Below are 16,042 nucleotides of genomic sequence, written 5' to 3' on the forward strand. Positions count from 1 at the left end.
TCATCTAGAGCTACGCTACTTATTGTTAGAATTGAGTGGGTGAGTTGCCTTCTCTATAGGATAAAAAATTTCATTGCGCATTCATACGGTCATGCTTCACCCTCTGCAGTAATCTCTGCTTACGCCGCACGCGATAGCATTAGTGCCGAATTTCACCTCGTACGACTGGTTCCATACTTTCCGGGGTGGGTTGACTTAAAACCAGCGAGTGTTTTCCGTGTGGGTTCAATAGAGTCCGGTTTCATTTTTATTAGTTTTATTCTTATTCATCTTCGGACCATGGCCCTTCCGAAGACACAAGTGGGAACTTTAAAAGATGGACTGAAAATAATTGAAGATGAAGAAAAGAAACCGGGCTAAAAATGCGCGAATATTGCAGAACGGCTCGGTATGTCCGCTAGCACAAGCCGGCAGGTGTGGGGGTAGAGCGAGATCCCTGGTGAAAACGAGAAATGGGATGAAGCCGAGGATCAGGTGGGCGTGCCGCTGACGATTAACGCCACATTGCCTCAATCATATTAAAAATTTAATTGCTAGAAAGGAACATTTCAAATAATAAACTATTTTTGGTCTTTGATCCATCTCATAACCAATCACTGCGACGGCAAAATCAGTTGTTTGAGGCATAACAGGCACATTTATCTCGTAAATACGTGTACTTGAAATGGTATTTGATGGATAAGACTTTTTACAGTGAAATTACAGTGAAAATTCCGAGTGGAGTGCAAACATTTTTTGGCAAGGCAGCGTGTTCCTTTAGGATATTTGAAATAGATATAATTCGAATCAACAATATGACCTAAGTGTTTCGATAAAGTACTTAATAATATTCCTGTAATCAGCTGATATCTTGTTTGAATCCATTAATGAACATCATAATTCGCAAAGATCAAGCGTTTCCTGGGACATAGGCAACCCGGACAACCATTCCCGCATCGATCGTTTTCCCGCATTCATCGTTTATTTCATCCATCCCCCTGAAAAACGATAGATCGAGGTTCCACTGTATAAGCCCTAAGCCTTGAGCTCAGAGCTCACTCGCCCTCCTACTTCAGTCAGCTTCAGAGCCCTGCAAAATAGCTTTCGCACTTGGTCACAATCGATCGGCTGCTGGGGAGTCATTTCCCATTCTGCATATTTGATGCAGAAATGAACTACGAGCCTGCACTCTACTGGAGTACTCGGAAACCTATGGCCGAGTACAGCTATGCTTGGCAACAAATCACCGGGTGCAGCCACACTCTTTCGCCTGCCTGATAAATCATCATCTCCTCCTCGTAGCTCCTCAGAATGCTCTCACTGGTCACAGATTTGAGCAAACCAAATTTGCAAGCGAATGCTCAAGCAGCTGCCAAATTGCTCAAATTTGTTCTGACTCTGCCATTGGCCGTGGAACTAAGGTTAGTGAGCAGTCAAGCACAGCCACATATGGCTAACTAGAGGTTAAAGAGTAAGTATGTATTTGATTCCATCATCAGGTGAAAGAAATTCAGCAAGTTTAGGAGGCACTTTGCAGTGCTCCTGTCAGCTTCCAGAGAATTCAGCTACACCCAAAAATACACGAGTCATTGAAATACATTGAAATGCATGCTATTCTTAAGTGCAATATCTCTGTCCAAATCAATTTGCCACATCTGTTCAGCCTGGCATTCAATGTGGGAAATAATGGGTGATGGGGAACATGCATGAAATTTTTTCATTTTGCTACCAAGTCTCACTCGATAAAAAATTTTCTCACGAGTCCAAACTCTCCAAGTATCCTACAAAGGTCATTAAATTCTAATTAAAAGTTCTGGAATATCACCTGAAGTCATGTGACCTGAAACACCTTCGACATCATTGCAAGGTACATGATTCACTTCGCTAAAGGACTAGTGCCTGATTGAAAGAGATCAAAGTAAGTAATCATTGCCAAGCTTTTCAGCAGATCCCCTATGGACAAATTGACTTGAGAGGGATTTACGAAAGTACAATACAACAGTTTACCTTCGGTCGACTCCCTTATGGCATCTGATTTCCTGAAGAGCAGTGATTGCTTTGTCACTACCTGATGTGTGGAGTGAAACTAAGTGAATAATTACGCGATTAATAAAAATTAGATTACAACATATATCACTGTATTTACTCGAGTTCCTTTTTTTAACCCATGGCAAAAATAGTTGAAATTTTAGATTGTGTTGTTCTGCAGCAAACATCAATGGCATCACAATAGCAAATATTAAGTTTACCTTGCCTAAAGCCTCATATTTCTCCTATATTATTTTTCTCCATGGTTCAATCATTATCAGTATTTATTCTCGTGCAAAGCCACTAGAGTAGACTCTCGTTATAATGAAGTTCGCGGGACCGAAAAACTGGAGGTTCGTAATAACGCACTTCATATGAACGTTTCTTTTAAGAATCATCGGGAAAAAACAGTATTTAATAAGCGACATTAAATTCTGCGGAAATATATATAAACAGGAAAATTGATTTCAGTTTCTCATCAGAAGAATGTGGCATGATGCAATCGAGGATTGATATCTTCCCGAATTAAGTAACAGGGCTATCCTGTAAAAGATAACGACTGCGCTATCATGATGAAGATGCTATTTATGGCACAATATTACACCCCCCTTATTTACTATCTCAAAATAGCGGCCCACAAGCAGAATTTGGGGTCGCTTTATAGCATAAACAATAACGCCAGCATTTGGCTGAATATTCCGATTACGACCCCCTACCAGGGCATTTTTAACGCATGGATCGTCGCACTTGATTGCTTCAATGGAGATGTCGGGATGGAAAAACATTACCCATCCGTAACAGTGGTTACACAACATGCGCAAATTCACTTAAGAGCAAGGCAGTTACTCTGCCTGGTAAGGCTCGAAAGCCTTTGAAGTCAGATAAGAAGATTTTATTAGATTTTTCAAGCGACAAAGGAATTAGGGAGACACTTGTGCCAACAAACTTGAAACTGCCATTGCCGAGGAGAGGTCGAAGTGATTTTAATAAGATTGTCTACACTGCCTAAAAAATATAAATCACCATAGGTATAACTACAATCGGAGAGCATTTACTATTTTGTACATACTTACTCGCAGTTTTACAGTGCAACCTCGATATAACGACACCCCACGGTGCACTAATAAACACTCGCTATAGCGAATTGTCGCTTTACCGGAGGTGGAGCAAATAATAGCCAATATACCTGTTGCGAACAGATATACAGGAACAGGAGTGGTGCGGCGACAGATATACATCTATCCGATAAACGTAAGCATAAATCCAGACGAAAGGCGATGTTGTTTTGCGTCACTAAATTTCCTTACTCAAATAACGACTAACTATTCAAACAATTTATAAGCGCCGCACTGAATAAAAATCATGCAAAGCATTGTTTCGTCAATCATTGTATTTATCGAACGACAGTTTACCACATAAATTTGAGACTGAGCACTCCATTAACTTCATTTCTACAATTACAGAGGTTAAGGAGTCTTGATGAAAGTCTTCCGGCGGTGAAACCCTCGCTATGGCGAGAGCCAACACCGAAAGGGTCTCGTAAAAACGAATTTTTCAACACGCTTATTATAGGGTCAATTGACGGTGCATCGGTTATCTCTCGTAATAGCGGGGGTGTCGCTATAGCCCGTACTCGCTTTAACGAGGTTCCACTGTATATTGTTATTGATTCTGACCTCTTTATTCCTCGTGGCCACCCTATCAGCATAGTATAAAAAGAACAATACAAAGGAAACAATACTTTTGTTTACACTATGCTATCAGCACATATATGAGTGTTCTTCTTCCTCACCTAAATATGTACTATTATAGGGTTATCGGCCCCTCCTATTGTGCCATCATCAGGCAATTCTCGCCGGACGGACTGTGTGAAAGGCATTGAGAAGAATGGTTATCCTACAAAATGCAACACTGCATACAATCGTGCTCTAACTCACAATATTACGAACTGATCTAGCTGGGCGTGCGACGCAGCCAGAGCCGAAAAACATTGCTCCTTGCAGTAAGGAAGAACAGGCGTAACGCTGAACAGTTCCTAAATTCACACCAGATTCAGTGATACTTTGTTCAGATTGTGCCCATAGTGAGAGTTCCTCCGTGCCACACTGTGTAGCATCAGCCAAATTGTAAGGTGCCAAAGTCGAAATTCGAAAATTTTGAATGCTCATATCACTGAAAATTTGTAAATCGAATTTGTGAAGGAAGCGGACTAACAGTACGTCCAATTTATGAGCGGTTATGAGTGGGTCACTACGACTCCACAGGAATGAAGCTTATTATATGATGTTGCGTGTACACTGAATAAAGAACCATAATTGACGCTCTTGGGCACGGTACACGAGAAGAATTTAAACGCGGCGCGATTATTAAAACTTAGCGTACTGAAAATCCACCTAAATGCCCTTGCTTATGCCTGGAACTACGTAATAAAGTTCATTTTATAACCGCTGGGACCGGGACTGAGGTTCGTTAATTCGTAGAAACGAAAATTTCATAATAACCTTTCTTTTACTCTAGCTTGGATAGGTCTTTTCGTCGGGACCAACGATTTGCTACGTAATAACGCTGTTTGTATTAACGAGAACCTACTTAACAGCTAAATTCCTTTATATTTAATCCTACAATGGGTAGACTAATAGGTAAATTTCTAGGGTTGCTTAAAGAGTAAAATAAGTAGTATGTACATCCTAAATTTGGTGGCAATCCAAGAAAAAATGGCAATCCAATAAAATCCTACGATAACCCTGATGCATGAGTACGCTTCCGTTAAAATGATCCTAGCAAAATATCCCGATGACAATGTAGATAAAGTATTTAAGTCCATTCTGAAAGTTATCATTTATGATAACACAAATGCATGACTGCATTCTTGTTAAGATGGTGAGTTTAGTAGTCAGCAAGTGGGCAAAAAAAGGATTCACAAAACACTTGTAATCTTGTAAGGAAATATTCAAACCTGTAACTGATGGGAAGAAGATTCCTATGAGAATGGTGAACGTAGTGGTAATGTCAGCATAGATTTGATTGTATGGTGGACGTTCCAGCCTCTCGATTTCCTCTGGGTCTTTAGATCTTGCAATGAACTGCCCGTCTTCCAACATGCTGTCAGCAATATTATCTATTGAAAACAAGGAGAGCGGACTGTGACATTAGAAAGAATATTATTACTGGTAAATTTTAAGCTACAAGTGTCACAGTGGAACAGAAAGACATTTTCCTTTCCTAGAAAGGTAGGGAGTTCAAGACAAACATTATGTAATCATTACAAGTAGCTCCAAGTGAAACAGAATGGGATATTCCTCTGAGAGATATGTTCATCGCATGACATGGTAGATGGCATACTTTTCTTGGAATGCAAAATTGTAGTCTCTGATGATTTGAAATATGATGCTCAAAAATTACTAGACAAAGGGCATGGGAGTGTGAGTAACCTTTGGCTGACATTTTTAAAATTACTATGCCTTACAGAAATATAGTCGATAAAGTAGATTACTGAGGAAGTTCTCTTTGCAACATAACATCACAGCATCTGTGTGAAAACTCAGACAACAATACAAAGAATGAAACTCAGAGACTGTTTTGCTATGGCCACATTTTCCAGAATTACAAAAACTCTTTTTCTGTAAAAGATACCATATTTGAACTTAAAGAATTACTAGTTAAAATGTGTACCTAATAATCACTTAGCTTTGGTAATAATCAAATGAGTAGTGTCAGATTCGTTGGCAACCAAAGTCAGCACATACGTATATCAAATACCCTCAAAAACATTTACTTCAACAGTTATAATAGTGATTATGCATTTAAAAAAAGGATTTTTCATGCAAAATTTGGCTTAAAATATTGCAGAATTGAACAAGAAAATTTTTACAGTAATTTCCTTTCCTGTATCCTTTTTCTGTACTAAGTTATTTGTATCCAAAGAAGAATGAATACAATTCCTTAGCTGAATGTAATGGGGATTCTCCATCAAATCTAGTTCCACATGACAAATTTTGGAAAGAATTTCTTACCCAGGAAAACTCCACTTGCCAGTCCTTTAATTCCACGGACAATGCTAACATTGTTGGTCTCAAAGTAGGGGTCGCAACCGAGGGGTGCACCGGTAGATGAGGTGTTGGTGCAGAAGATTCCATACAGCGGTGAGCCAACCTCTTTGGTACAGTTGTCCACGGCAATGTCCTTCAGCAGTCTTTTCCCAAGAACGCACATGCTGAGCGAGAGATGTAAAATAGTACGTGAGCGCAGCTTTAACTATTCACTTTCATGAATGGGAAAGTCCAAATGAATCATTAGAAGAGGTAGCTACATCTATTCATAATCGTTTCCTTGGAAATTTTTACTTTTATTTCTGTGACATGCTTGTTTGTATTTTGTGACAAATAACAGTAAAAATAGCAAATATAAAATACATAATTATGTACATGTCCTTACATACTAATTTTTTAAAAAGATTTTAAAGAAGAATAAAAAAAATCAAACTTATTACAATACAAATTGCAGTTTTGCATCGCACAAATTAACGGTAAATTTTCACTGCAGTTATTGTTATGGAATGGAATTTCCAAAATGGCAGCATTCCTTTTATAATGAGTGACAATATGTATTGCATATTTTAAAAATTAATTATTTAAATTGATTCATATTACACCATTCATCCAACCAGACAATATGTACATTCTTACGGCACCTCAAAATCATTTAGTAATCGATAAGATGAAAAACCTCTAAATCATCAGCAAATAGAAGATATTTTGCTTGTTGTATATCAGAAACAATATCATCAGTGTATGTAGTAAACAAGATAGGGCCAAAGTGTGATGCTAGAGGAATCTCAGAAGATGCTATGAGGCTAAAGGATTTTGAGTTAATGATTCTTACAAAAACATTTTGGTTACAGAGATAGCTTTTTAACTAATAGAGAGATCTGGAAATACTACTCAACTCCAATTAATGAAGTAGCACGGTAAGGTTCACCCTATGAAATGCATTGATGAAGTAATAGTAAATGATGTCACCATGGTAATGATGCTGTAGTAGAGAGCAAGGTGACATCATGCTGAAAAAATGCCAATTACGCAGTGATTGTGGATGTACCCATTCTGAATCCACATTGGTTATTGGTTATCAATTTATTCATTACAGGATAAGTTAGCGACTGTCACTAGGATAGATTAAATAGTGATAATATGAATATCATGCCTATTACTTATTTTTTAATGACAGGAATCACATTGGATATTTTAAATAACTCAGGGAGGATACCAATACATAAAGACATGTTAAATAAGACAAATTAAGGATACAATAGTGAAATGCAGCACTTCTTAAGGAGTAGTGGAGGAACATTATCAGGACCAATTCCTTTAGATACATCATGAAATTTGTTAAGAAATTTTTTGGAAAAAATTTTTACATAAGATAAGCCCTTCATTTATTGAGAGGATGTACAGGTCAGGTGACAGAGGAATCTTGGTTGTGTGAACCTTAAGAGAAACGCTCGGATTTGACCTCTTTTATTTCCTGCTCCGTAGCATACAACGCAACCAACTGTACCATCTCAACATTCAAAACTTTGAGGTTAACAGAAATCAAACTCTACTTTTCTCCTCCACAGCATTTGAGGCTACCAACTACACTATCTGAACATCTTCAGGATTCAATTTATACACATATTATTAGTCGTCTCTGATGTGAAGGTTGACACACCAGTTTAGACCGTACCAACTACATCCTTATAATTGTCAACACATTATTAAATTCTATAATACAGTCCCCCAAAATTCACTACACTTGTATAGCCATCAGTCACAAATTGATAAATGATTGGAATTCACATTAAAAAATCTCAGTTGAAGGATGCTGGTACATCAATCTTCATACCGTCGACTAAAACTGTTGCTAGCCTACTGGTAGGCTAGCTATAAAACTATTTTTCTAATTTGTCATATCTGCTGTGTTACAATGAATCAACAGAATACTTTTAATGGCACACCAGATAGCTGACTGTGAAAATAATTTGAAATGAATTTCTATAAAAATACTAGCTGACTCGGGAAACTGTTTTAAAACAACATATGAAAAAAGCTGATCAGCTTTTTTCGGATGTTTTTTTCTAAATTCACCGTAAATCAAATGGAAAATGAAATTTGATTGCAAGAATAAGATTTTTTTTTTCTTCCTAATGGTATATGTCTCAACTTAATGAGACCATTATAACAGATTTTAAAATTCCAAAGGAAAAAGGTCTGCAGTCATTAAAAACGAATTTTACATGTATTTCTTATGGAAACGACTCGCTACCCATTTCAGGGCCTTATGGGCCCTGGAGAGGAATGATATATAGTTTACAACATATTCTCAGTCCCTCTGAACACACACCCACCAAATTTCATAGGAATTGGTCCAGCCATTACAGAGGAGTTTGGAAACAAGAAAGCATGACACGAGAATTTTATATATTAGAAAACCCCACATAGAGTATAACTTACAAAAGTTTGTCATTTCCATGGAAGTTGACGAAGATACCAGCATAAACAGCAACGATTGAAAGGAGTACACAAGCTAAAGCGACAGTGGCAAATTTGTTAACAAACTTCACGCCCACAAAAACTATGGTAGCCATGACGAGTAGTAGCCCCGTTCCGTACACGCGGAAATTGTTGTACATAATGTTGGCATCTTTGGTGAAGTCCCCAAAGATGGACAACGAAGGGGCCATGTACGTCTGGGAAAGAAAAACAAAAATACAATTTTAATGGAAATTATCACCGTTGTCCTGGATAAAGATCAATCGTCATGTACATAGGAACATGTCATTCAAGGCAGCAAAAAATGTTCTGATTGACTTGGGTAAACAATAATCCAGGTTTACAAGGTAAAATGCTAATCACAGATAATACTGAACTGTGAGCATCATTCTTAGCAGAACCAAGCTAAGAGAGGAAGCAAGGAAGCACTTTCCTCATTCATATAAAACTACTGAATAACTTAAATAATACATTATAGGTGTACATTCCATTACTCATTATGGATTTGAAAAGGGTGAGTGGCAATTACTGATACCAATAATGATTAGCAACATCATCATCCATAGATAAAACCAGTTAAAAGTTAGCATGATTCATTGAGGATATACCTACGCAAGATATCATGCACTACTACAAATTCCAAAATTAAAATAATAAATGGGAAATAAGAGAGACAGTATGGAGGGCAGAGGCAGATAAAAATAATGCAAATTCAAAGGCTCGTTGCCATCGGAAAGCGGCCAGCTCAGGAATTACTAGAAGATGCATGTCTTCCAAAATTTTGTCTACTTGAAGTTCTCATACAACCAGGAAATTTCCAACTACACATTTCTTGCAGCAGGGAATTCAACCACAAGCCTTGCAGCATGACAGTGCTTAAAAGACCCAACTGCGAATTTTTCCACTTATTTTCCGAATTATGCTTTTGCCTCCGTCTCACCTACCATGAGGTTCACTCACGTTGGGCATCTGAGAACTGAACTCAGTTGACACAGAAAGTGCTTCGGGGACAATAATATGAAAGAATTGAAACTCAATTAAAGTATCAAAATTTTTACAGGCTATAACATTTTGGAATAGCGCTTCCTTACAATAGCATCATATTAAGTGATTCAAATATAATATAAGGGTAAAATTACAGGCAGTTGAGCATTGAACTACTTCATTGAAAACAAAAACCAATATTTGTTAGGTTTCTCAGTGGCTTAAAATTCTGCTATGACGAAATCCAAGGAACATTTTCATGAAACGGGGGACGAGGCAACGACAGTGATACATATCACATGCAGCTAATGGTTATAGGGACACTGAGGCGGGATTGGACGATGTGGAAATGGTCGTCAAATTTTAGTCTACTGTCTACTGCCCAAATGGCTATACGAAGGGTAAGAGTTAATTTCCAACAGATAAATAAACACTTAAGATTTCAATGGCCTTTATCCACAGTATCACCACAACAATAGTACTTACTGGCAGTTTTTAATGGCTAATATGCCAACTTAATTCACAGATGTCCAGACGAGAGTGAACTCCATTCTAGGGATTCTAGTCAAGATGCGGGCGAAAGCACAATTCGAAAAATTGGCGGAATTCTCATTTGTGCAAACAACACGTAGTCATACTGCAATTCATATGACTAAATTTCTCCGCTAACGACTCATGGCCTTAAAAACGAGACATATTGCGACTTATTTTCAATTATGAACGGTTTTATTTATGTGTAGGAAGAGAAAAGCACGTTTTTCATTCGTCTCAGCGCAGTGCGCAATACCACTTCGAAGGACTTCCAAAACGTCAACGAATTGCTGCATTAATGTGACAACATAAGGCAGTGCTTTTAAAAACATTATTCCAATAGTTTTATTCTATAACTTCGGTTAAATAGGAGTTGACATTATGCCGTAGCGCAAATGACGTCATTCTCTACGACGAAACATTGCAAGAAGTGCAGTGAAGAAGAAGCCAGGAGTTGAGGCATTTTCTCAGTTATGATTGCCAAAGGCAGTAATGGGCAGTAACGCAGTAACCGAAATCGACAAATGCGTAAATTTCGTCGTATTAAAGTCGTTTACCGCAATAGCACGCGCTGGAAAATGAAGATGGGATTACGAATTAATTTGAAATAGGAAGTGAAGATGTAAACACGAGTGGCTGAATTAATTTTACGATTTGGAATGATTCAAAAAGTTTCATAAGTACTTCCCTAGTAAATATTTACTTATATAATATATTTATTATTAAATTATTATTTTCATTATAATTATATTTAAATTGCTTCAAAAACAAATTCGGAACGCACCCGTGATCGCAACGCGCGCGCTTCGAATTCAAAAAGATCACCCTAAACTGTGGCTTTCAAACTGAACATGACAGAAGTAGACTATGGTTTGCAATTGACAAGAAAATATCTCAAGTACCCTTCGAAAACCACATAATAGCAATTACTTTCGTCCGCCATACAACGTTGTATTTATAACCTCACAGTTATGTCTAGGCTTGAGCGGAGTCTGGGGGATGGCCATGACATGGGGAGCCTGGCCCCCCAAACTTAAATGATATTTTGTCCTAAAAAAGTACGTAACCTGTATTTTGAAGTACAATGAAATGAAAAATATTAAAATTTAAAATAAATTTTACTCTTGGTACTTAAAATGCTATTTTCAGAGGTCCATTTAAACAATTTTTAAATTTTTTTAGGGGAGAACCTCGCTGCCCACCATGTTTCACCGGGGGATATTCCATAGCCCCTAAACCCCCGGTATGACTGTTGTCCCCTCAAACATAAAACTCTAAACTTCACTCGTGTGTTCAGGTAGCCTAATTAGTCACTCATGTCACTTTTTCTCGGATGCTTTTACTTATATAAATAAACTTACACCACCTATTACTATTCTTCCGCACATTTTGACCAAAAAGTGGCATCTATATTCGGAGACATGGAGTAGTCATGGGGAGGTACTGTAGAGGTCATTCACATGTGAATTATCATTTCAATGCCTTACCAATTACATTATTGATGGAGGCATCTTTCAACCCGAAATTTATCAATGGCATTTAGCCCATTTGGCCCGGAGATGAAATTGCTAGTTATCCGACTTTCCTACTTATTATTTTTTCCGTCTTACATTCTTCACAAAATTTCCCAAACTACGTCCCATTAAGGAGTACATATTATTTGTTTGTAATTGAAGGTTTTCGCAGCATTTTTTTGTTCTGTTTAGCTGTTTCTTGCGGGAAATGCTGCGTCCGATTCATTTTCCTCTCAGCGTTTCACTCCGATCACTGGGAGCGTACTTATCAAGCCAAGACTCTTCTATCCGGGAGCCAGCGTTTCTTGATAACGCTTCCAGTAAGAGGAGTGAAACGTTGAGTGGAAAAATAATCAAGACGCAAAAAAAGCCATAGAGTGCATATTGTCTTTCATCCTCAAATGCCTTTGATAACAGTTAATTAAGACGCTGATGATAGTCTTCATCATCTCCATTTATTATTTAAAACATTTTTGCATTCGACAACCCTTTTCATCCAGCTCTATTTTCAGTGAGCTGGTGATTGAATGTGATTTTCGTCGTTCTATGGGATTATCATTATCTGGACTCACTCTTTCCGTTACTATAGGGAAATGTTTGACAGGAGAGGTATTAAGTCTGTGGCAGGGTTACTCACGATGACTATCTCGACAGCTCCCACGATGTACATGGCCGCCGCAAGCGTGGTGCCCGTATAGAATAGCATCCCAACGGCGCCGCCGAACTCAGGTCCCAGCGATCGTGAGATCATGAAGTAGGACCCACCTGCCGGCACCACGCCGTTGGTTGCAATTGCCGACATTGAGATGGCCGTCAGCATTGTCTGTGGGGAGGCAATGATAAAGACAGGGCATTAGTGGGAGAGAACATAAGAAACTCACTTTATAGCAGTTTTTATTTACTTCTGAACTGTGCCTAGAATCTCTTTCTTCCCGGGATTTTGAGACTTGAGAAACGCAGGCCAAATAATAAAGCCGAAACAGATTAGTTTAGCCTGAATTAATGTCAGCATCAAATTCCAATCTAGCGTGGAGGTTTTCGGGGTTACTACCGCGTAGATTCATCTCTGCAGACGATAGTTTCGCCGGCATTGCAGCAGGCTTCCTCAGGTCAATGAACTTCTTCAGGCCACTTCATTGACATGAAGAAGCCTGCTGCAATGCCGGCGAAACTGTCGTCTGCAGAGATGAATCTACGCGGCAGTAAGCCCGTAAACCTCCATGCTGAATCCTCACCACACCGCGAAAGCCTACACAAAAATTACAATCTAGTTATACTTTCCGTTGTTGCCCAATATTTTGATTAACCGAGAGGCATTCCTATGAAATCCAACGTCCCAAGCAAAATTGCAAAGAATCCTGAAGGAAATTACCTTTTGATACACACTTGTGTGACTGGGCAAGTAATTTCCTACCAAAATTGCAAAACTTCGGAAACTTTGGAATTTTTATTAAAAATTATATCAACGATTTTTATGGATCTTCAATCTTCATGGAATTTAAGTGGACGAAGCGAACGAACTATAGAACTTAGTTTTAGTTTTTTAGAGCCAAAAAAATTCTATACTTATCACGTCTTTTAATCAACCTTAAAAACTCTTGTTTTTAAATTCAAGAATGAAACTAAACGCAACAAATTAATATCACGTCGGACGGACGTAGTAATACAAAAGACTAAAAGATGCCTTGTGATGTGAAAACTCCCCTTTCCGCGCGACTCACCTCGGCGAAGATGGAAAGGGAAAAAGGGTATCGGTTGTTGCCTTACGCGGAAACAGTTCATTTTTCTCTCCGCATGCCGACTTAATCTCTTCACTGTACTTCAATAACCGAGCCATATTTTTTATGTGTGGGATGGTTCCGAAAAATATCCAATCCTTAGTATTTTCACTCGAGTAATGCGTTAAATGGTCAAGTCGATCTATAAACATAATCTTTTTACCATCCTCGGTTTAGTGTTTTATGTCAATGAAGACGAAATTCCGTGCTTCAAATGACGATTTTCAAGAATAAAGTTTTTAAAAACTTGAAAAATCGGCCTCAGTTACCGAGCCTCGTGATGTAAAATAGTCACCCATCCGAATGTCTGGGCGGGGACTACCTGGGATAATAGCGTACACACTTCGCTCCAATGTGGTAAAATCTAGTGTGTGAATAAAAAAGGAAAGGAGCGTTGAGAGTGAGATGGCTTCGAAACTGCAGGAGACTTTAAGGTAAAAATAAAAAGAAAGACGCACCAGGAATCAGCGGAATGAACTGGCCCGAACACTGAGACTTTTGGAGTGGAAGCTATAGATAATACTCATAGGATCGAAAATTTGTAATGCTAAAGTCGGGCGACACTCATAAAGAGTGCCCGGAATGCGTGTGAACAAGTTCCAATATGCGGGTTGCCTGGGAAATATAATGTAGCGGGACATGGGGCTAAGACTAGTATTGCTTGTGATCCATTTGTCTAGTATGCACATTTGGGTGCGTAGGGGAGGGTGCACTCACCACGCAACAGCAGGTGAGGACGATGAGGAAGCCTTGGATGGCGCCAGCAGTGCCCACGACCCATGTGAGACGGATGAACAGGATGACGCCGAAGATATTCTGGATGCACGGAAGGTAGACGCCTGCAAGACAAGAATGATGCTGATATTTTCACTCAAGCGTAAAGGTCGTTATCTAAAGATGCCAATCTGAACTGGAATTTTACGCTGGGGTTGAAGAAAGCACGTACTATACCCTTTTTGAATAAAACTAGCTCCCAAGGATGAAGACATGGAATTGAGAACTTAAAGAGTAACATAGATTGAACGTGAAGTAGGTATATGGTCACACTTACCAAGTCTGAACTGAAGAAATAACTGAAAAATGAAAAGTTCTGATAAAATCACCTGATCTTAAAACTGAAAAATAATATTTACATATCCTTCCCAACTATCGAGCGAACGAGTCCAACAAAACAATCATAGGGGGAAAAATTTCTTTTTTTGGGGGTTTTCGACGTATTTTTGAATCACTTCCTCTGACATCTCGCGGCTGTGCTATGAGCCACCGAGTACGTTCACCGGGTTGCGGATGGTGGGTTAACTTCTTGATATAGAGGTTAGCTGCGATATAATCGAGTTTACTTGTCAAATAAGCAATCGTGGACAAAAAGCGACGGAATTCTGAGGTGGTATGGGTCTATCCCGCAGCACGATAGGCCATTAAGCCTGCGAGGATGCCGTGACTTGGCGATGGGAGGCCGCCAACAATTACGCCTTCCAACTCCCGGGGGAGAGGGCAGCAGCTCCTCTTCATATGAGTGAAGGTAGAGACCACGATGGTCAGTACTCATTTCACTAAATGGGTGGTAACATTTACTTAAACCCATATCCGCCCAGAAAACCTTCTGCTAGCGATTTAGAAAATATTTAGGCACGTTGCTCCTATGGTCGTCTTTAGTGATTCAGTGATATATTTTGGTGTCGCATCAACTAGTTCCTTCAGGAATACTCTTTGCCATATATTTACACTGGGTGGTAACGAGGTCAGAATCTAATGTTGGTCAATTTCTACGAGTGATGTTAATAGAAAGGGCGAATCTTCAAGGCTAGTATATTTTTGGGTGAAGTAAAGTTAAATCATCTATACAAAGCCATTTCCTATTTACTTTTTTGATTCTCATATATTTAAAGACTGTAGACGTCCACATTGGATTCCCGTCACTTTCCGGCTTATGTCGACCGGCATCAAAATTAAAGTAATAATTGGATTGAGTTATTGCAAGATTCAACAACATATTTGTGACGATTCGACAGCAATAAGGAGTACGGGTTTTCTTCAAGAGCCTCATATGCTCAGGATAGTAGGATGCAGCCATATGACTACTGTGGGCGGTAATCGGTTAATGGATCAGGTAATGCGTTGTGGAAGGCAAGGGGAAACCACCAAATTATAATCTCGAGGAGTCGCAGCTACTTCAATTTTTAATACCAGACATGATGATATTCTGACCTCTCTTGATGGACTCTTTAGAGAGTCTCCTAACACTGTAATAAGATCCGGCCACCTGGGGTCAAACATACGTCTCAAGCAAGCCTGAATATCACAGCATAGTTGTTCTTGTACGCATCCAAGGATATGCCATTCGGCACAGAATTCCATGTACCAAATCTAGAACGATCTAAACAATCCTTGGCTGAATCACGTGATACTTGGGAAAGCATTAAATGTTGTTTGTCTTTATTTTTGTGTTCCTGCAGGAAGCTTTATTTTTCCCAGAACAGAACGGAAACACTGACCCAATCAATCGACGATCTAAATGCAGAGTGAACTTGATTGGTCGGTGATTTCTAGGTACATCTGGGAGAAAGATGGAAACTGGGACCGCCACAATTGATGTGGACTAGCTGGGGTGCTATTGGCGATTATGCAGGAATTGTAGCATGCTAGCTTCGAATCACATCTAAGCTCCTGCACGACCTGTCCTTACACGAGTCGAATA

General features: G+C 39.0%; 1 protein-coding gene across 5 annotated transcripts in view; it reads right to left on the reverse strand.

Moving 5' to 3' along the window:
- The window catches only part of LOC124155565 (solute carrier family 12 member 7), a 329,089-nt gene that overhangs the window by 70,773 nt on the left and 242,274 nt on the right, over window positions 1-16,042 (reverse strand). For 4 of the 5 annotated variants that reach the window (XM_046529524.1, XM_046529507.1, XM_046529532.1 and 1 more), the window contains exons 4-8: window positions 14,062-14,183; window positions 12,204-12,389; window positions 8,499-8,734; window positions 6,021-6,220; window positions 4,964-5,125 (exon numbers count right to left, since the gene is read on the reverse strand). In XM_046529524.1, coding sequence (XP_046385480.1) covers window positions 4,964-5,125; window positions 6,021-6,220; window positions 8,499-8,734; window positions 12,204-12,389; window positions 14,062-14,183 — 906 coding nt within the window. Of the gene's footprint in view, window positions 1-4,963; window positions 5,126-6,020; window positions 6,221-8,498; window positions 8,735-10,007; window positions 10,285-12,203; window positions 12,390-14,061; window positions 14,184-16,042 lie in introns of those variants that run through there. The other variant, XM_046529540.1, reaches the window with a different exon arrangement.

The sequence above is a fragment of the Ischnura elegans genome, chromosome 1 (genome assembly GCF_921293095.1).
Source record: "Ischnura elegans chromosome 1, ioIscEleg1.1, whole genome shotgun sequence".
NCBI lineage: Eukaryota > Metazoa > Arthropoda > Insecta > Odonata > Coenagrionidae > Ischnura > Ischnura elegans.